We start from the raw sequence: 20,420 nt of genomic DNA, 5'->3' as shown, positions 1-20,420 counted from the left end.
AATCAGGCCATAGAGCTATATAAACTTATTAGAGAGCTTATTTCATATCTGAATAGGAAGAAGCTTGCTGGGCGCACACATTCATGTTGATGCATAAATCAAAGGTAATTAACTGAAAATTTAGCATGTTTCATTTTAGTAATCCGTAACTGTGTCTAACAAAGTTGATTTGCACAATCTTCTAGTACAAGTTTCATTTTATTCCATGCAAATTATCACTGTGCACTTCAAAAAGTGTAGGGACTTTGACACCACACTCATATTGATGTTCCTAATTCGGAGTGTTTGTTGTATTTGCTCAGCACACAAGACTGCTCAGCACACAAGACTAAAAACTGAATTTCATCCATTTCACTATATTTTACAAGCATGAATTCAAAATGTATGTCAGGGAATGAGGAGTTGGCGCTCTCTTATAATTTATTACAGCTCTATGGAATAGGGTAGTTTAGAATTGAAATTTCAAATGATAAAAATATACGATAAAGGCAAAGAGGTCAAAGGTCACACAGGTTCACTGACCTTAATTTAAACCGTAATGTACATATTAACGAAACGTCTTCAACTAACAATTTTTTTCACAACAAAGATAATCTTGTTTTGTAAGAGTGTGTCCTTCTCCATTTTTTTTGAGGATTTTTTTGAAAAGCTTTTATAATAAAAGTAATATTGACAAATAAAATCTTGAGCAGAGACAATTTTTTTTTAAGAATTCAATGAACAAATTTTAGTTCACCGTTTTTAATCACGAAAACAGTTAATTGCCTTGCATCAAAGTGATCACCCCTTTAATCTCACAATGGAACAGTTTTACTTCCATGCTAGTTTTGGTGGGATCTCATTAACATACATGTAGGGGACAAATTTCATTGTCTCTATTATTATTGTTATCAACTGTCTAATTCAGAATAACATATAATTCACATTATAGAGAATTCTGGCCTCGAAAAAAATGTAAAAAACAATTTAACCCTACAAATATCATTCTGTAATGAGCGGTAGGGTGGATGTTATGTTGATTCTAGCAAATTGTTAACATTGAGTTGAAAATCACTCAAGAAAGGTAAAGTTGACAATATGTGACGTGGTATGTCAAAATTAGCACTTTTGGGCGAAAAGCCAATTAATTCTTGCAATATTAGTAAAATATACCGGTAGACCTTGCTCTTTCAAACACCGCTTTGTTTTACAAAATGGATACTCCATAGCAAAGTTATTAAATTTTAAAATCTTTGGAATGTTAAAAATGCCACACCAGTTTTGCATTATTTCATAACAAAATCTTGAACAAAGAGTGTTTTTAAAAACCCTTTTTTCAGTGAAATTTCAGTTTGAAACTTTCAGTTAGAATAATTTAAGCATTAGTAGCATCACAATTTTCAAAATCTCAAAATCGTTAAAAATCACCGCCATGTTATTTTGCAGCTGTTTACTCTGCCCAATTCTGCCTGGTTTTGACATATATGTACCACGTCTCAAAGCTACCTCAAATACAATTTAATAAAGGTTACCCATCTAAAGCCATAAAGTGCATCATATAATCCTACATTGGAATGTGCCTAAATGGTAATTTCCAAAATCTGGTTTTTAACAAAATAACAAATTGAAAAAATAAGAATCCATTTTGGACTGAGGCTTGAGAACTACTTATTTGACAATCATCTTGAATTTCATGGAATTTCTCTTATTTTTCAATGCTTTTTTCCTTTTCATTGTTTTCTCTTACTTATTTTTGGATTCCTTTTGTGAGTTAGGCAGCAAACTGGATAGAATTATAGCACTCTCTATGGCTCCTGCACATCTAAGAAAACTTAACTGAACCATCTCTTGTGTATGCTGCAGCTGTGCCGAATAGCGCCCTCTATGGATATGGATAGAGAGGTGTCCTCATATCACATGACCCACTGGCTCCATGGTCCCAACACCTGGGAAAATTGAAGACAAAATTGCAATTTATTAAATTTATTACATTTATCAAAAAATCACTGGTCAAACAATGAGGATTGCTTTGTTGGGGGACTGAGGGTTTAGTACTGACACCAACTACATGCAATGATGTTGTGTCAATTGTATTTTAGAACGTGTAGTTCGTGCCAACAAACTCTTTTAGGGCCCCCTCCTTGCAAATAAAAAATATTTGACTTTTTATGGGAATGTAATTCTTTTGTTTCTGAATCAACACGCCTTAACACTTCTGTTTCTCTGGAAAGTATTTTATTTTTCTGAGTGGCCAATTTAGACCTTTAAAATGTTTAAGAACTTCAAAAATTAGTGAATCAGGAATAACATTGAACTTGGTCTTAAGGAAGATTTTGCATTTAAGTCTCCCATTTGCTTCAGGTAGCAACAATGTGTGTCTATAAAAGCGGCTGATAGTAAGGGCGGATCCAGGTTTTTTTTGGCGCGGGGAGGGGGGGGGCGGGGTGTCAGGCCTGACAGATTTGTTTGTTATGTCCAATTGTCTTAAACAGGCAGACATATGGGGTTATTATTAGCTTAGATTTGGTTTATTGCTATTTGTATACAATTGTATACAATTGTATACAATAGAAAGTGACATGGTTTTCGTGCTCAAAACATTCAAATACATTAAAACTTTAAATTACAAACATTAAACTACCACATAATTAAACTAATTCCCCCTTACCTCAAAACAAACAAAAGTCATTAACAATAAATAATTATTACCATAATTATTATGATTTTTGGTTTTGGTGTCAGAGCGTGGGGGGTACTAGGTCCCCCCCCCCCCACCCTTCCCTCTGGATCCGCGCCTGGATTAGACACGTGTTCTCATTTTACCGAACACCTCAAATATTTTTTGAGGAAATCTGGCCAAGTTAAACAGAACTTAGCAGAGGTGGAAATGAGGCCTGCGGAATGTATTACTAGGAAAGACAATAAACCTCTCCTCACGAAACTATTTGTTGAACATCAATCGGACATTCTGTTTGACAGGTTATGGCTGCTTAAATTTTGCATTTATCAACATGTCACAAAAGAATTAAACATACCGAGAGGGTTTGTAAATTTCAAGTTAAGTATTAATGAAAATGAAAGATACCAATTGTTTTTCCCTTACAAACCCTTTTATTCCATTATTTTTACACTAGTACCTTAAAATATGTGTAGTTGACATATCAAAGATTATCAATATGATCTGGAAATTGAAAAAAAAATCACCAAAAAATCAATTATTTTTGCTTTCTTCTCCACTACGGCCTGTGCCCAGTTGCGTCTCATTTTGCCAGAATGCCTCACATATATAGCCTGATAATATTGACACGGACTTAAGCTTTGAGACAGGACCCACCTTAAGATTGGTGCCACGAAGTTGCATGGTGGCTACAGGGTTCCAGACCATTCCTGTCATTCCATGAGCTGTCACCCCTCCCCCATAACCCATGGCCATGTTATGATGCATGCCAGACACTGGCTCATGTTGCTCACCAAACTGGTTGACAGGTGTCTGTAGGAAATAACCAGGGGAATAAAGTTAGAGCTCGCAAGCATGGTTGAGGACGCGCTGTGGAGTGTCATGGCCTAGCCGTTAAGAGCACTGGACTCATGCTCTGGTGTTTCAGAGGCCACAGTGGCGTGGGTTCGAGCCCGGGCCCGGACACTTGTGCCCTTGAGCAAGGCACTTAACCATTATTGCTTCGTCCTTCGGATGTGTGCTGTATAAAGCCTAATGCACGTAAAAGAACCCAGTAACACTAATTATCCCTAAAGGGTTTGCCCCCGTGTTTCTGGCCTCCTAGTTATACTCCCTTGTGGAAGTCCTTAGAAGAAGAACCAACCAAGTACACAAGGTACATCTTGATGAGGTTTTGATTTCTCTATTTGATTTTCTCAATGATCGCTGCTCAGTTTTTGCTGGTCCCAGAGGGCCAGCCTACAGTCCTCTTTGTACCTCACGGATCGACTCACTGTTTTTGTGAGCTGGGCAGTGCTGTTGTATAGGATTACCTACAACACCAATGAATGGGCTGTATCAATTTAATAGGATTGTGTGCACTCGGGGACAAGCTAATAGGTTTGCTTTGTCTTCTTGTAACTGTTTTTAAGTCCTGAACTCATGCTAATTGAGTGTAGTGGGGGTGGTGGAGGGGTGAGATGCTTACTTGTTCATTTGGAAGCCATCCTCTCTTGACAGTGTCTTGATGGGGGAAGTTAGGCATCCTGTTAGCTGCTGTACCTGGTATGTCCTCTAAGTTGCTACTTGGGATCCATTCATCGCTGCTCCCTAGGGGGAAAAAATAACAAGAAACAAGAAGTTTGTTTTAAATCTTCCCTTTCTTAAGACAAGGTTCTCTTGAATGGATGACAACTAATATTTTGAGATTGATATATAGGTTCTTTAGTATCTTTATCGAGCCAAGAACATTTGAGAATATTTCGTACTCCTATTATCTTAATGCTCCAGATATAGTTTCCATGCATCTGATGAAAGTGTCTCATGGTAAAATAATTGAAACTGAGCTAACCTGCTGTACACATAAGCCCAGATGCTACTCCCTGGTGAACCAACAGGGTAACCCAGATCACTGACAGGTACAACAACAAAGCTGACAGGTGTCTTGCGTTGCTCCCGACTTTGCTCATTTCTGAGGATTTTGACCAATGGCTGTTGGAGGCGGAGCTTGAGGCTGTTCAGTTGCCATGGCGACTGGACTGGGCGTGGTGGGTTGGTGAATGAGAACGAGGCTCCATGGGAAGATGGGGTATGGGTGACCTGCTAAAAATGAAATTGAAACAAAAACAAAAGAATATGAGAAACATATGGGTAATGTATGCCATTAAGGCCAAAAAAAAAAAAAAAGTCGGTCTCTGGTCAGCGGGCGCGTCGATTTTAAGCATGCGTGTCGATCTTTTTTTTTCCCAAAATGTTCCGCGGTAGCTCCAACAGTGCCCTCTATTTCCACTCCTCCTCAATTTCTTTTACCAAAGAGCACCAAGGAATGGTAAATTGCACCAAGGCAAATGATCGAAAGCACCATGGCAAATTATGGAGGACACCAATGTACACGAGGACACCAAAAAAGCAAAATAGTACCCACCTTGTCTGTACAATCCAAGCTTGAAGAAAAAAAAAAAAAGCAAAAAAAAAAAAAAAAAGCCGCGTGGCCGCATCAATTCTGGAACTTTGGTCTGACCAGAGACCGAATATTTTTTTTTTGGCCTAATAAACAGTTTTTTTTTCATACTTTTGTAGTCTTCGATCATTTTAAAGGCTTTACGTAGTAGCGAGTACAACTAATTGATTCAATATACAGTCGAGTCTCGTGAATACAAACTCGTTCGGACCTAGCCAAATTGTTTGTTACATCAGAATTTTGTATTAAGAGGAACATCAGTCCCCGAGTCCCATTCCTTGTGCACATAAATGCACAGTCGGGACCAAGGCTTTATGTTTGTTATAACCAGAATTTTGTATTAACAGACTTTGTACTAACGAGAGTCACTGTATTGCACTCTCTCCACAATACTGCATCAGACAGTGACTTCCTTTCCCTCTATCTATCCTATCATCAACATTTGCTGAAATGTTCCACTATTTGATTGTTATAACATGACAAATGTGAAATAACTAATAAGCTGGCCTTTTGGAAGATTACTTTGAGTAAGGGGGGGGGGGGAAGAATTTAGGAAATTAGGGGTGTATATGTAACTTAGCACATGTTCACTGGACATTGATCTTAATTTACAATTGAGTTAATATGCAACTTAGAGCATGTTTGGAGAAAATGTGACAGAGTCAATATCTTTTAAATACTTGAAAACAAATGTGGACATTTGAAAAATCTATATTTTTTTCAGGGGGGGGGGTTGTTGAAATAAAAATGATTGGATCAGTGCTACAAAAAGAGCAAATAGGTATAAAACTGGGCAAGATTATTATAATTATTTCACCAAACAAGACCTATTAACTTATCTCAGGTCCAAATTACAAACTCAAGTGTAGAGTAAACATGTCAGCAAGCAAACAAGATAATGAATTGAATATATCAGATCTGGGATCCACCCCCTCAAAAGGTTACGACTTTTCACACACATTGCATTTTATCAAACTGGAAAATTTCTAACAATCTTTCACAAATTGTCATTCAGTGACTTGACTCCTCTATTCCTTCAAGGATACATGTAACTGAAGTCACACCTGGGAAAAAACAGGAATCGAACCAGGGGACCAATAGAAAATAAAACAAGCCGTAGGATATGAACCAAAGACTCCTCAACTCCTTCAAGGATATCCGAGGTCACACCTGGGAATAAAGAGGAATTGAACCAGGGTCAACAGAAAAGAAAACAAGTAGTAGGATCTGAACCAAAGACTCCTCAATCCCTTCAATGATAACTGAGGTCACACCTGGGAATAAACAGGAATCGAACAAGGGGTCAACAGAAAAGAAAACAAGCAGTAGGATCTGAACCAAAGACTCTGAGCAATCCCTTCAAGGATAACTGAGGTCACACCTGGGAATAAACAGGAATCGAACCAGGGGTCAACAGAAAAGAAAACAAGCAGTAGGATCTGAACCAAAGACTCTGAGCAATCCCTTCAATGATAACTGAGGTCACACCTGGGAATAAACAGGAATCGAACCAGGCATCAACAGAAAAAAAAAACAAGCAGTAGGATCTGAACCAAAGACTCTGAGCAATTCCTTCAAGTATAACTGAGGTCACACCTAGGAATAAACAGGAATCGAACCAGGCGTCAACAGAAAAAAAAAAAACAAGCAGTAGGATCTGAACCAAAGACTCTGAGCAATCCCTTCAATGATAACTGAGGTCACACCTGGGAATAAACAGGAATCGAACCAGGGGTCAACAGAAAAGAAAACAAGCAGTAGGATCTGAACCAAAGACTCCGAGCAATTCCTTCAAGGATAACTGAGGTCACACCTGGGATTAAACAGGAATTGAACTAGGCATCAACAGAAAAAAACAAGTCAGGTGTGTTTACAAACACAAATGCCCCGCAACGGTGACAGTTCCCATGACATAACACCACTCTTTTAACATCAACTTACATGTACATTGGTCACATGGAACATTCATTGACAGCATTAGTGTCTTCTGTAGGTTTTATATGAATTAATCCCTAATCCCTATAATCTCAGAATAAATACATGATTTCTATTGTTTTAGCCACTGTGAACTTGACCCTCGACCTTTTGGCCCCAAATTCAATAGGCTTCTTAGGATTACCAAGAACAATCCACAAACCAAATTTGAAGTTCATAGGTTAAGTATTTCTCAAGTTATCGCGCTGACAAGATTTCTATTGTTTTAGCCACTGTGAACTTGACCCTTGACCTTTTGGCCCCAAATGCAAAAGGCTTCTTAGGATTGCCAAGAACAATCCACAAACCAAATTTGAAGTTCACATGTAAAGTATTTCTCAAGTTATCGCGCTGACAAGATTTCTATTGTTTTAGCCACTGTGAACTTGACCTTAGGCCTTTTGGCCTCAAATGCAAAAGGCTTCTTATAATTGCCAAAAACAATCCACAAACCAAATTTGAAGTTCACATGTAAAGTATTTCTCAAGTTATCGCGCTGACAAGATTTCTATTGTTTTAGCCACTGTGAACTTGACCTTTGGCCTTTTGGCCCCAAATGCAAAAGGCTTCTTAGGATTACCAAGAACAATCCACAAACCAAATTTGAAGTTCATATGTTAATTATTTCTCAAGTTATCCCGCTGACAAGATTTCTATTGTTTTAGCCACTGTGAACTTGACCTTTGGCCTTTTGGCCCCAAATGCAAAAGGCTTCTTAGGATTACCAAGAACAATCCACAAACCAAATTTGAAGTTCATATGTTAATTATTTCTCAAGTTATCGCGCTGACAAGATTTCTATTGTTTTAGCCACTGTGAACTTGACCTTTGGCCTTTTGGCCCCAAATGCAAAAGGCTTCTTAGGATTACCAAGAACAATCCACAAACCAAATTTGAAGTTCATATGTTAAGTATTTCTCAAGTTATCGCGCTGACAAGATTTGTCCGGACACACACACACACCCACCCACCCACCCACACATACTTGTTTCACATGACTAGTGTGGACTTTCCATTGCTTTCGTGTAGTTAAGAAAAACCAGTGAAAAAACTCATTTTTCTCAAACTGTGAAAACTCTTTCAACCCAATTCTTTTTCTATGATTCCCTTTAGTGTTTCTCTTCATTCTGCTACAGATAAACCTAACCCAAAAATGCCTCTAAACCTGTTTTCCAGAAATGGGGAAACACTGTGTGGACGTGGGGTAAGTCCACACAACGTCGGTGCTACCTACATTATGTGGACGTCTTTTGTTCGGAAGTCCACACTGCGTATGTAAGACAAACTCACCCACACACCCACCCACACACCCACCCACACACCCACCCACGGAAGGACAAGGCGGAAACAGTATGCCCCTTCGGCTTCGCCGCGGGGCATAAAAACAAGCAGTAGGATCTGAACCAAAGACTCTGAGCAATTCCTTCAAGTATAACTGAGGTCACACCTGGGAATAAACAGGGACCGAACCAGGCCTCAATAGAAAAGAAAACAAGCAGTAGGATCTGAACCAAAAGACTCTGAGCAATTCTTTCAATGATAACTGAGATCACACCTGGGAATAAAGAGGAATCGAACCAGGGGTCAATAGAAAAGAAAAAAATAGCAGCAGAATCTGAACCAAAGATTCCTCAATTCCTTCAAGGATAACTGAGGTCACACCTAGGATTAAACAGGACATGAACCAGGGATCAATAAAAAGTAAAACGATGAGGTTTGACAGAACAGGTCTGAAGTTTGTTTTGAAACACTCAGTGACAACTTGGCAAGAGGTATAAAAATCCCACAAAATTCTCTAAATAATTGTTCGGTTCCTGGAAATGTTTCAAAGAGGAATTTTCCAACTTAGTCTTATCACTTTTCTTAGAACAAAAAGTTCCTTCATGAGTTGTCCGTCCCCATAAAATGTTTCAACTTAAACTGGCCAACAGTCAGCCATACACTGGCTCTATGCAGTACCCACTGCTATATATGAGACGCAAACCAGACAACCCTAACACGAAGGTTCTAAGACATTAAGTACATGCATGTAGGATCACTAGTCATCAAATAATGGCTGATGCAGTGACTTTTTCAAGACAACTTTCATCCTTACTTGACTTGAGATGTTCACAGGCCGTCATCTTCTTGACTCCTCATCGTCTCTCAGCCAGCATTCTTGCAAGATCTTCCTTCAATCTCTTCTTGATGGCATAGAACCCAGGAAGAACTTGACCATGTTCCTTGAGTTGTCTCATCTTGTTGTCAAGGGAGTTTCAGGTGATGCCCTTCACACCCTGGAAACAAGCCACATGATGAAAGTTCACATTTCCAATTTAAGCATTATAAAATGCATAATTACAGAATGTAGTTTTGATACACTGTTTCAACATTATGTTGGGTCCCCTCTAAAACTCTGCACTTTTGGTAATCCCAAAAATTAAAGGTTTGCATAGATTGACTTCCCAGTGTCCTTCTTATGGCTTTTGCTGTGGTACATTTTGGCAACTCCTCTCATTTGCTTTGTGATGGTTTCCAACTGAGGACATAGTGTCCTCTTATGTACAGTCAATTCTGTTGTTCATTGTCCTCAGTGTACACCATTACAGCCAAGTGTACTTCTCTCAGTAGCATGTATACATGTACCTGTATTATTTGTGTTGGCAAGTTTAACCCTAAAGGGGCCGGGTTATTTTGACCATCTCTCAGCCGGGAGCACATGCATAAAGCAACTCTTCTTAAACATACCCAAGAAATTTCATGACTATAGGTCAAAGGGTTGTGGAATTATGCCTAATTAATTATTCATAGTATGTACGAATGGCAATTCTGCCATTCGCGCCGGAAATTTTTTCGCTACGCGGCAACCCGTCGTCCGATTTTTATGTTTTTGGTATCAAAAGATGCGCAAAGCTCGAGGCTAAAAAGTCATAACAGCTCGGGTCCCCAACAAATTGTTTTTAGAGGCTATCACGGAAAATGTTGAGGGGGGCGGATTCTGCCCCCCCCCCCCCCGGCCCCTTTAGGGTTAAATTTGAGTGGAAACTTTTTATGCTAGTCAAAATTATAACTTCAAACAAGACTGAAAATTCGTTATCAATATTTATATAGCACAATTGCAAAAAAATATTCAATAAGTGTTTGACACATAAAAAGAAACAGGTGGAGGACAATTTTTTGTACCTCATTCGATAATTTCAAACCACAAGAGTGGAATTAAATGGATATTGAGGTGTTTGGTGTTGAAATTTTATCACTACATAATGCATAAATAAAATGCAAGAACCTATCTAAGATCCAAAATTCAAGTGTCAAGTAAACATGTACACAGATAAAGAAGCGTTCAGACTGCATGCAGCAAAGCAAACATCCCAAGCTCTATATATACACCATGTCGCATGACTAGATGACGAATCTGCGTTTGTCTCGCGCCATCTTTCCCAATTCTGCCTCTTCAAATACCTCACTTTACAGTGCTCTTTGCATCAAGTGGAAAAAAAGGGATTTGAGTGATTTCATTGGGAGATAAAAAGAGGTAAGAAATTAGTGTCAGTTAAAAAATACAGTTTGCTGTAGACTGCAAAATGTTAAGGTGTATGTACACGCAGTAATGCTTCAGCAAATTTATGCAGTAATAAATGTGGGTAGAAACTACATGTACAGTGCTTACAAATAATGTATGTCCATTTCAACATTTAAATTTGATAGTTAAGAAGATAATTTAATAGTTTCTGTCAGTGCTCCTTAAAATTGGAGCAGAATGACAACCCCACCAAATAAAAGGCCAATCGCTTTGTGTTTGATATTTAGTTCAAAGTGAACTTCTGTGTGGATCATGGGTGTCACCAGGATTTTTTCTAGAGGGGGGCTAAGCACAGTTTCCCCCCGAAATCCCTGTACTTTTCCATCCTATTCTTGATTTATCATATTTCGAGGGGGAGGGGCAGGGACATTCCCCCCCCCCCCACCAATTCACAGCAATGACTTTTATCCTCTTTTTCTCTCTCTTTTTTTCCCTCCTTTTTTCTCTTTTTCCCCCTTCATTGTCTGGATATTGAAAAAAAAGATATTCTCTTTTCCTGGCTGAATCTTTATTCCAATATTTCCTGGCTGAATGTATATCACTGTACATCATACAAAGCTTTTATTGCTCTTGTAGTAACCATTTCTTTTTTTTAAATACTGTTTGCGCACCACAGATAAAAATGGCTACTGCCCCGAAGATCAGCTCCCACCTTGAGTGTAACATCTGCAGAGACAGATATAAACAGCCTAAGATACTAGATTGCAAGCACAGCTTCTGCGAGAGTTGTCTGGAGAAATACTACACTAGCAGATATAAAGGTAAACGAAAGATCCCTTGCCCTGTATGCCAACGGGAGACGGTACTTCCAAAGAAACACATTCAAGGCCTGAAAACAAATGTCCATTTGATGGGAATTGTTGAAGACGTCTTGCTGCAAGAAAGAACACCAGAAAAAAATGAGTCTCAATGCCAGAAACACATGGGTGAAATGCAACGGTTTTATTGTGAGACATGTGATGAGTTAATCTGCCAAGATTGTATTGTGGTAGACCACTGTAAACCAAAACATCAGTACGTCGAGTCTGGAGAGGCTTCTCTCAAACACAAAGAGTCACTCAAAGATATGTTTGCAGATTTCACCACTGACATCGAAAGACTTGAACATGCTTTGGCCACATCATCACAAGCTGAGCAGAGGTTCGCAGAGGATGTCACAAAGATTGTGAAAGCTGTGCAAGACAAAGCGGATAAAATGAGAGCTGAGATAACAACTCAAGAGACAAAGATGATTCAAGAAATCAAACAACTCAAGCAGGATCGCAACAGAGCATATGATGAGCATCAGAAAGCACTGAAAATGATGGTACAAAGTAAAAAACATTTCCTGGGGACATCTCAGGATATCATTAACACTGCATCTGATACTGAGTTTTTGTCACTATACCCTATCATCAGCAAAGACTTGAAATCACCCAAGAATCAAAATCCTCCCCAGCTTGATCCCAAGCTTTCGTATCTGAGCTTCACCCCGAGTAAGAGGATTGGTGACATCAATCTGGGCAAGCTTGAGGTAGAAGCAGCCAAGTGGGAAATGTGTCATGAGTTTGGTAAAGAGGGAAGTGGTCCGGGAGTGTTCAAGTGGGCTCGAAGTAGTACTGCTACTCAACCTGGTGAAATTGCTGTGACAGACTGGGGGGACAACAGAGTGGTCATCTGCAGCAATGAGGGACAACATAAGGGAGCCATTCCCCTTCAAGGTAAATTTCTTTCATGTACCTGTACATCTATTTTGACACAAAGTTATACAGTGTACATAATCGTACTGCCAGTAAAAGTCATTCAATTAAACATACATGTAGACTGTCAGTGCTCTCCGACAGTTACTTTTTCTCCCAACTGGCATTTCAAACTTGTATGTTTTATTGTAATGCCCCAAAAAACACAATGTATTTTTTAAATTCAGCATTGTCCTGAAGAATTTTCAGTTTGTACACATATTTTGAGCAAAATATGGTAGCTTGTGTACTAACAACTGATCCTGATTAATTGCCTACATATGCACAACATGTATCCTACCGCTCTTCAGTTTTGTTTGTCAGGTGTGTCAAGTACATGTATATCATGAATTTATATTTTATAGGGATTGAGAATACAATGTAGTGACAGTGCATTTATATACTCTGCATGATTTACCCACAGATCCATGGGCAGTCGCAGCCATCCACAATCCTGCACAAAGCTTAGTAGCACTGGATAAAAGCAAGCATGTCAAGGTGTTCAACATGAAGGACAACACTCTTGCTATGCAGTTCTCGACAGTGGAACAGAGTCAAGTTGACAAAACACAAGTGGAGCTACGCAGTGTCGTCATTAAGAGGAACGGTACAATATTAGTGGGTGATGTCAAGAGGATGGTATGGACTGAGCACAGACCCATTGATGGTGAGATCCTACGCACCGTACCAGTGCAGGTTCCACCTTGGTACTTGGCTGTTGATGATGACACTGATAGAGTTGTGGTCAGTGGACGTGAAACAAAGAAAGTGGATGTTGCTGACAGCAAAGGTACTACTCTTCGCACTATCGAACCAACCATCAATGGTAAGCCTGTGTGGAGCTGCCGTGGTGTATGCTGTGACAGCTCAGGCATCTACCTTGCAATGCTCCAATCTGTGCTAGGCACTGGTCATATTCACCATTATGACATAGATGGCAGGTTTCTTGATTGTCTGGCTCATGATCTATTTGACCCATGTGGAATTGCACTGACATCAGACGGGCAGCTGGCAGTGCCCGATGGCCACTCAGTCAAGATGTATCACAAGGTGTGATGTCATCCAACATATGAAATTGACTAGCAATCATCATCACCCACACAGCAAATGTTGCCGAAGAAATTGTGCAGTCCTCACAGCACCAACCAACATTCATGTCCCACTCTCTCCTGAAAAATCCAATACACAAACACAAACTGCCAATCCCTACAATGAGAACCATTTTGATCCGAGTATGAACATTCAGAAATATACAGTGTATTGATTACATTTGGTTTGATGATGGATAATGTTATAATTTTATGATGACTAGACATTATTTTTGTCTTAAGTTAATTTGAAAGCTGAGAGGAGATTATATGTTATGAAGTGTTTGTTTGAAATGCAATGCCCCCCCCCCCCCACCCACAATGCCTAACACACCTCGCCGAAAGTGGTGGGAAGTAGTACTGCCAATATGTATGTAATGTACAGTAGTAGCGACTAAGCTAAGAGTTGAACAGAATGCTTGTTATGCACCCTACTTAAAATATTCAGCACTTTTGTTGCTTCAATTTTAGGCAAACAAACACAAAGTTCAAAAATCAAATGATCATATGCACATGTACAACGTATGTATCACTGTTGTTAAAGATTACTTTTCAAATAAGATTACTTTTCAAAAAAGCCTTTTAGTAACAATTCAGATTCTTAAAAAATATTTTGTTTTGTAGTTTTGTATTTACAAGCTTTGTAAATTTGCATTTTTAGTGAAACACTAATATTAATGATATTGTAATCATTGACATGACTGCTAAAGATGAGCCACAATACTCTTATTAAGTTTGTTTCCTGTTTGAATTCTAATCAGACATGTGTTTAACCCATCTTATCAGATTTTTACTGTGATTTGAATTTGCCATACATTTTTTTGAAGACTAAACACTTCTTCCATGTAAAAAGTTGCAAATCATTTTAACAAATGTTCAACTCAATTGTACTGAATTTAAGGACACCATGACCTCTGTTGCCTCGATTTTGGCCTGACTGCCTCTTGAAAATGCATTGCCTTAAATTCCATTCCTCCATTTTCACTGTTTTACCTATTTGGTTGCCATTTCAGCATACCTCAAAAATAATGGAAAAAATATCCGTCTCACTACAGTTTGAGTTTCAACAAAGAATTATAAATTTGCATGAAACCTTCAAACTCTGTTGTAACATTCAAATATTCAAATTGACTTGTAAAATTAGAAGTTTTGATATGATCAGAAATAAATTCATTTATTCAGAATAAGACTGAACTCACCACTCTTTGTAGTTCTTAGTGGTTGCTCTTTTCTTCAGCTAAAAATTAAAAAGAAACATCATGCCTTAAAATAACTATATTGTTATTCCACTTGTGAGGCCAGCAACCTCCAGCCATTGGTTTTCTTAATCCATTCCAGACTCTAGTTATACATTGATGATCTCAACGGCATACGCCTGGGCAGCATTTTCGCACCAATGACGGGCCACGAGTAAACTGAAAGGACCAATGTGCTCCTGACTTGTCCAGATGTGCCGTAACTCTTTCAAGCAGCTACATGTAAAATAAGCTGCTTGGAATGTCCAATTCTGGTTCTTCCATCTGCCAGGCACCAGATCACTGAGCTAAGTTATGAACATTGATATGGCCTGCTTCAGTGAATGCCACATTCCTGGTTTAGGAGAGTTCACCAACGGCAATTATACTTTCTTATAAGATGGAATTTTGCGTCGGGGTGATACTTTATACTTATACTTTCTTCTATGCAGAAAGGAACATTGATCTCCCTAAATTGGAGTGTTAAAGAAACTGCTGCAGGATAAAATCTCTGTAAATCTAAAGGATGTTTCCTCAGAAAACCTCAAACAACATTGGTCTTCACTGAGAGACATAATTTACAACACCACTTTTAGGAGATTGTGACTGGTTTGATGTAAACAATGATGCAATGCTGTCCTACTGAAGTAACCTTTTGGGCACTTCTTCAAAACGAGAAAAACACAAATCGTCAAGGTTATGCTCATGCCAGGAACATGTGTCAACGGGAACTCTGATGTGTTCACAATCAATGGTGGTTGGACCGTGCCAATGAAATAGAACATCATGCACACAGGCACGATCCAAAGGGCTCCTTTGAAGCAATCAAAATAGTCTCTCAGCGCTGTTCAACTTACTTACATCCTATTAATGACCTAAATGACAATCAGGTCTATGACAAGGATTCCATAGTAATCCGCTGGAGAAGGCACTTCAGTATGCTGCTTATCCAGCCCTGCAATATCGATCCATCAGTTCTGGATGACATCCCCAAGAGGACACCCAAAACGAACTTGACGTTGATCCCTTCATAGGCAAAGTAGCCAAGGCTTTGAAACAATTTCCCCATAAAGCCCCAGGTCCTGACTGTATTCCAGCAGAAGTTCTAACAGCAGGCGGCCACCCTTTGCTGACAGAGCTCCACAAACTACTCCCGTGAATTTGGGAGGAAGAGTGAGATCCGCAAGAGTTCAAGGAAAGCAACATCATGGCCCTGTTCAAGAAAGGCTGCCACTTTACCTGTGGGAATTACCCTCCTTTCCATCACCGGGAAACTCTATGCTCGAGTCATCCTCCACAGGATTTGGCCCCGGATCCAGCACTTCCTCCCAGAAACACAGTGCAGTTTTTGTAGCGGCTGCTCTACTATTGACATGATGTTTATCATACATCAGCTACTTGAAAAATGCCGTGAGCAACACCATTAGCTCCATTTGTTTTTCATAGACCTTGTCAAAGCCTTTGACTCAGTAAACGAAGACTTAGTATGGGCCATCCTTTTGAAGATTAGCATACCAGCTAAAACAGTGAACATCATGAAAGCTTCCACTTTAGTATCAGGGGCCGTGTATCAATCTGCAACAAGCTGTCCGACCCCTTTGAGGTTAACTCGGGCCCAAGACAAATGCATTCTAGTACTATCCCTCTTTTTCTTGACTTGTTCTTCTCATTTGTGCTGTGACATGCCCACATGTCAATGCCCAATTTTTGGCATCGATCTTCGTTTCAAAATTGACAGCAAAATATTCAACTTGCATCGATTTAAAACTAAATCAAACTGGCTAGATGACTTCCTCTATGCAAATGACGCTGTCATTGCAACAGGTGACTCCCTCAGACTGCAGCCTCATCTCTCAATAGATCTTGCAAGCACTGGGGGCTCTCCATCAGCAAACCCAAGACAGAGGTGATGCATCTGTCATGCGATGAACCATTCCCAATTCAAGTTGACGACTTTGTTCTGAAGAACTGAGTTTACCTACCTTGGGGGTGTCCTATCAGACACCGCCAGCCTGGAATCAGAAATTGGAAGTAGAATTTCACGTGCGGTCGCCACCTTCAACTCCCTAAACTTAAGATGCTGGAGGAGTAAGGGCTTAACCACCTCAACCAAAGTTACAGTCTACAAAGCCATAGTACTTCCATCGCTTCTATGCAAATGGCAGCGAAAAATGGGCTACTTGGACAACCCATATCCACCGGCTGGAGATGTTCCATCAATGCTCCCTACGGCAAATTAGGGGTATTAAGTGGTGGCACCACATCACCAACACAGATGTTCTACTGCAGGCAGGTAGCACAACCATTGAGACCATGGTGCGTAACAGCTGACTGAGATGGCTAGACCATGTATGTAGGATGACTGACACCCGTATCCCCAAGCAGATCCTATTTGGAGAGCTAAGCCCATGTAACCAGAAGCCAAAATGTGGTGGAAGGACTGTGTAAAGGTAGACCTCCGAATCTTTGGTTTTAACCTTGCATATTGGCATGACCTGAGTGCTGAGCAGGCTGCTTGGAGGGCACAACTACATCGGGTTCAAGCCCTGTATGAGGAGCGTGTCACCACCTGGGCAGCTGACAGACACTGAAGATGCCATCTTAGCTGTGGAGCCACCCATTGTCAGTATGACGGGGGCCAGGGGGGCTATTGGCCCCCCCCCCCCCCACTTTTTCCACTTGGAAGGCATGGCACCCCCCAACTCTTGGTACATGTAGGTGCCACAATAGCGTACTCATGGAAAAGGGCGCCCCCTATTGATGAATGAGGTTTAACCCCCCCCCTTCGAATTTTCAACGGCCAGCCGGCACTGGAGAGCTAAGCCCATGTAACCAGAAGCCAAAATGTGGTGGAAGGACTGTGTAAAGGTAGACCTCCGAATCTTTGGTTTTAACCTTGCATATTGGCATGACCTGAGTGCTGAGCAGGCTGCTTGGAGGGCACAACTACATCGGGTTCAAGCCCTCTATGAGGAGCGTGTCACCACCTGGGCAGTTGACAGACACTGAAGACGCCATCTTAGCTGTGGAGCCACCCATTGTCAGTATGACGGGGGCCAGGGGGGCTATTGGCCCCCCCCCCACGTTTTCCACTTGGGAGGCATGGCACCCCCCAACTCTTGGTACATGTAGGTGCCACAATAGCGTACTCTTGGAAAAGGGCGCCCCCTATTGATGAATGAGGTTTAACCCCCCCCCCCTTTCGAATTTTCAACGGCCAGCCGGCACTGGCAGTGCTTTGCCCCCCCCCCCCTTTCAAAAGTGGTCCGCCAGGGCTGTGCACCATCATGACTGATTGTTGGAAGTTATACAACATGTATGATTGCCTCAGTGAAGATAATCCAACATCTCCCGGTGAATCGTTCCATCCATTTTGTCGATCTGTCCCCCGGTGCTCACACACAAATTATAGACTGTACAGTACAGTCTCACACTTCATGCAAAACACGTTCTCAAATTTTTCTTTAATTAATGTGAAACCCTGCAGGGAAAGGGAATTACCATTCCACTGAAATTGGGTATTCACATAACATTTTACGTATGTACATGTGTACCCATTTATTTAAATAACCCGCTATTTTCGGCTCGTATCAGTTTCCCTCAGAATGTGCAAATCTCATGTCATTGTACAATGTACCTCTGTCCTAATGGAATAATCTCGAGTAAATGACCTCCTGTTGACTGACTTGCGTTTATCATGTCGGTTGAGGGCCTCCAATACATGTATATCATGGCGGAAGGATGACAATGTATATTTTCAATACTGCAAGAACATTTTCCCCTAGAAATCTCTCCTTATTAAAGACCAGTTGAAGTAAGTCCAGACATACAGTGCTCAAATGCAGTTTTAATATCTAAGGTACAACGTAAGCCCAAAATCTTTTGATCTTTCCATAAAAGTGGCGTCAGGTTGCAACATTCTTTCCCCTTCCCATTCCCCTCTGCCCCCTCCACCCACCCACCCACCCCCAAAACGGTACGGGCAACTTCATATCATGCATTAATGGACCATTGCTAGTCTTGACCCAAGACGCTAGTGATCAACAGCGGATTGTACGTAGCGCATCCTCCAACGACCCAATAGTTACATGTAGACCACACGCCTGCTCATGCTGCTCTTACCATGGAGGTGGTAGGAATAGAAGGAGTTAGCACAAGCACAGATGAAGGGGGCCATGTCTCACGCCGCGATCAATCAGATAACGACCGCAGGCATGGCCAGGACCGCAATTGGTTTGTGCACACACAAAATTTTGTACAATGAATGGCGGTCGATTACCAGGCACAGAGCACTGTCAACTACTCGTTTTTGCCGGCTGCGCTGGCTGTTGGCGCATGACGTCACGCGGAAGCGTAACACCCGATGACTGTTTCATGCACTAATATGAGGTTTACCACTCGCATCACAGCTTTGGTACTGGAACCGCAACCGATAGTGCATGAAACAGTCATCAGGTGTTACGCTTCCGCGTGACGTCATGCGCCAACAGCCAGCGCAGCTGGCAAAAACGAGTAGTTGACAGCGCTCTGTGCCTAGTAATCGACCGCCATTCATTGTACACAATTTTTTTTGTGCACAAACCAATTGCGGTCCTGGCCATGCCTGCAAGGTTGTCAGGTTAGCGGTTATTCCTCCTTTTTTCACTGCAATTGTAGGCTGAATCTTCATCGTGGATCGTTTTTTACTTCAAGGACCTGTGTAATGGTTATTCCAGGCGAGTTTGGGTTGAGTTGCAGTTGCAATTAGTGTGTAACAGGGACAAAATTGAACATTTTCCAAAAAAAATTGGGGGACCTGCTTACGCTGCTCGGTTACGTGAAAAATTAGCTCCAGCCCTACATGACAACCCAATGATAAAATTCAGGGCTGGGTAACTCCAGCTACTCCATGGGTAGAGAAAGTCAAAAACAGTTGTGCATGGGCGCTTTACCCATGATTTACCATTGCTTACATGTGCAACTACATTATAATCACTATCGATCAGTACAGAAAATAATAACAGTTAATGTGGAACAGTGCTCACCGGATCTGTTGTACCCGAGCTTTCAGACATCCGTCCTTCTTCATGGGGTGTCGTTCTTGCAAGCACATGTACATGTACATGTACATTGCATGCTCTACTCTACATTGTATGCATGGGCTACCGAGAAAGTAGAGAGTGCACGGAGGACATTCGACACTGTTGGGTTCCACACGTCGAATAGTATACACATGGAGGTATAGGAATATGCACGACTCCTTTGGCTGATTCCCAATTTTCAGTGGTCAAATAACATCATTCCCAGTCTGTTGGTGCAAACAATTTGGGTCTAGGATACTTCTCTGATTGTTAAAAAACGACATCAAAGCGTTTGTACACAAGAATTCAGTCAAAAAAGGGACATTTTTCGTTGATTTCCCACGAATGAAACCACGTGCATGAATTCTGACAGGAGACCAAAGCACGTGTGCTCAGCGCGCGCGCGCGACGTGTCAAATTCTTGGATTGTTCCACTCAAATGGTGGGGGCCGGGGGTTGAGGAGGGGGGGGGGGTTCAACTAAACAAAACAGTCCAACAATTACTTTGCAGAAACATCTCTGTCATTTTAATCTCAAATTTGGGACTGGATAAGTTTTCAATTCCAATTTAACTGGCGAAAGAAAAAAAATCTCTTGCTCGTTTGAGGTTATGTATAATGCCATCCCTCTAATTTACTTCATTAATTTAAATATCCAAATATGAGACAATATATACCGAGGATTTGA

The 20,420-nt window shown here is 40.8% G+C and overlaps 2 protein-coding genes across 2 annotated transcripts; one reads left to right on the top strand and one right to left on the bottom strand.

Moving 5' to 3' along the window:
• Positions 1-1,892: 1,892 nt before the first annotated feature.
• LOC119733036 lies at positions 1,893-20,105 on the bottom strand. Its single transcript, XM_038206617.1, has 6 exons — positions 19,698-20,105; positions 9,166-9,346; positions 4,488-4,735; positions 4,125-4,246; positions 3,314-3,469; positions 1,893-1,925 (listed from the first exon to the last, which is right to left on the bottom strand). Exons 3-6 carry the CDS (start codon positions 4,603-4,605, stop codon positions 1,893-1,895), a joined length of 429 nt encoding a protein of 142 aa, XP_038062545.1. The 5' UTR covers positions 4,606-4,735; positions 9,166-9,346; positions 19,698-20,105.
• On the top strand, positions 11,255-13,406 carry LOC119733445 (E3 ubiquitin-protein ligase TRIM56-like). Its single transcript, XM_038207010.1, has 2 exons — positions 11,255-12,347; positions 12,775-13,406. The coding sequence occupies exons 1-2, from the start codon at positions 11,255-11,257 to the stop codon at positions 13,404-13,406; spliced, it is 1,725 nt and encodes a 574-aa protein (XP_038062938.1).
• Positions 20,106-20,420: the final 315 nt, after the last annotated feature.

The sequence above is a fragment of the Patiria miniata genome, unplaced genomic scaffold (assembly GCF_015706575.1).
Source record: "Patiria miniata isolate m_02_andy unplaced genomic scaffold, ASM1570657v1 HiC_scaffold_25, whole genome shotgun sequence".
In the NCBI taxonomy this organism is placed as follows: domain Eukaryota; kingdom Metazoa; phylum Echinodermata; class Asteroidea; order Valvatida; family Asterinidae; genus Patiria; species Patiria miniata.
The sequence above is the reverse complement of the archived record's forward strand: the minus strand, read 5'-3'. Positions and strand labels throughout refer to the sequence as shown.

What these genes read in the sequence shown, in the direction of transcription:
- LOC119733036 (XM_038206617.1), bottom strand. Translation starts at nt 4,605, where the DNA reads ATGAGCAAAGTCGGGAGCAACGCAAGACACCTGTCAGCTTTGTTGTTG. An exon ending in TGGGCTTATGTGTACAGCAG is followed by an intron (nt 4,247 to 4,487) that starts GTTAGCTCAGTT and finishes TTTTCCCCCTAG; the next exon opens with GGAGCAGCGATGAATGGATC. An exon ending in GATGGCTTCCAAATGAACAA is followed by an intron (nt 3,470 to 4,124) that starts GTAAGCATCTCA and finishes TATTTCCTACAG; the next exon opens with ACACCTGTCAACCAGTTTGG.
- LOC119733445 (XM_038207010.1), top strand. Translation starts at nt 11,255, where the DNA reads ATGGCTACTGCCCCGAAGATCAGCTCCCACCTTGAGTGTAACATCTGC. An exon ending in TCAAGGTAAATTTCTTTCAT is followed by an intron (nt 12,348 to 12,774) that starts GTACCTGTACAT and finishes ATTTACCCACAG; the next exon opens with ATCCATGGGCAGTCGCAGCC.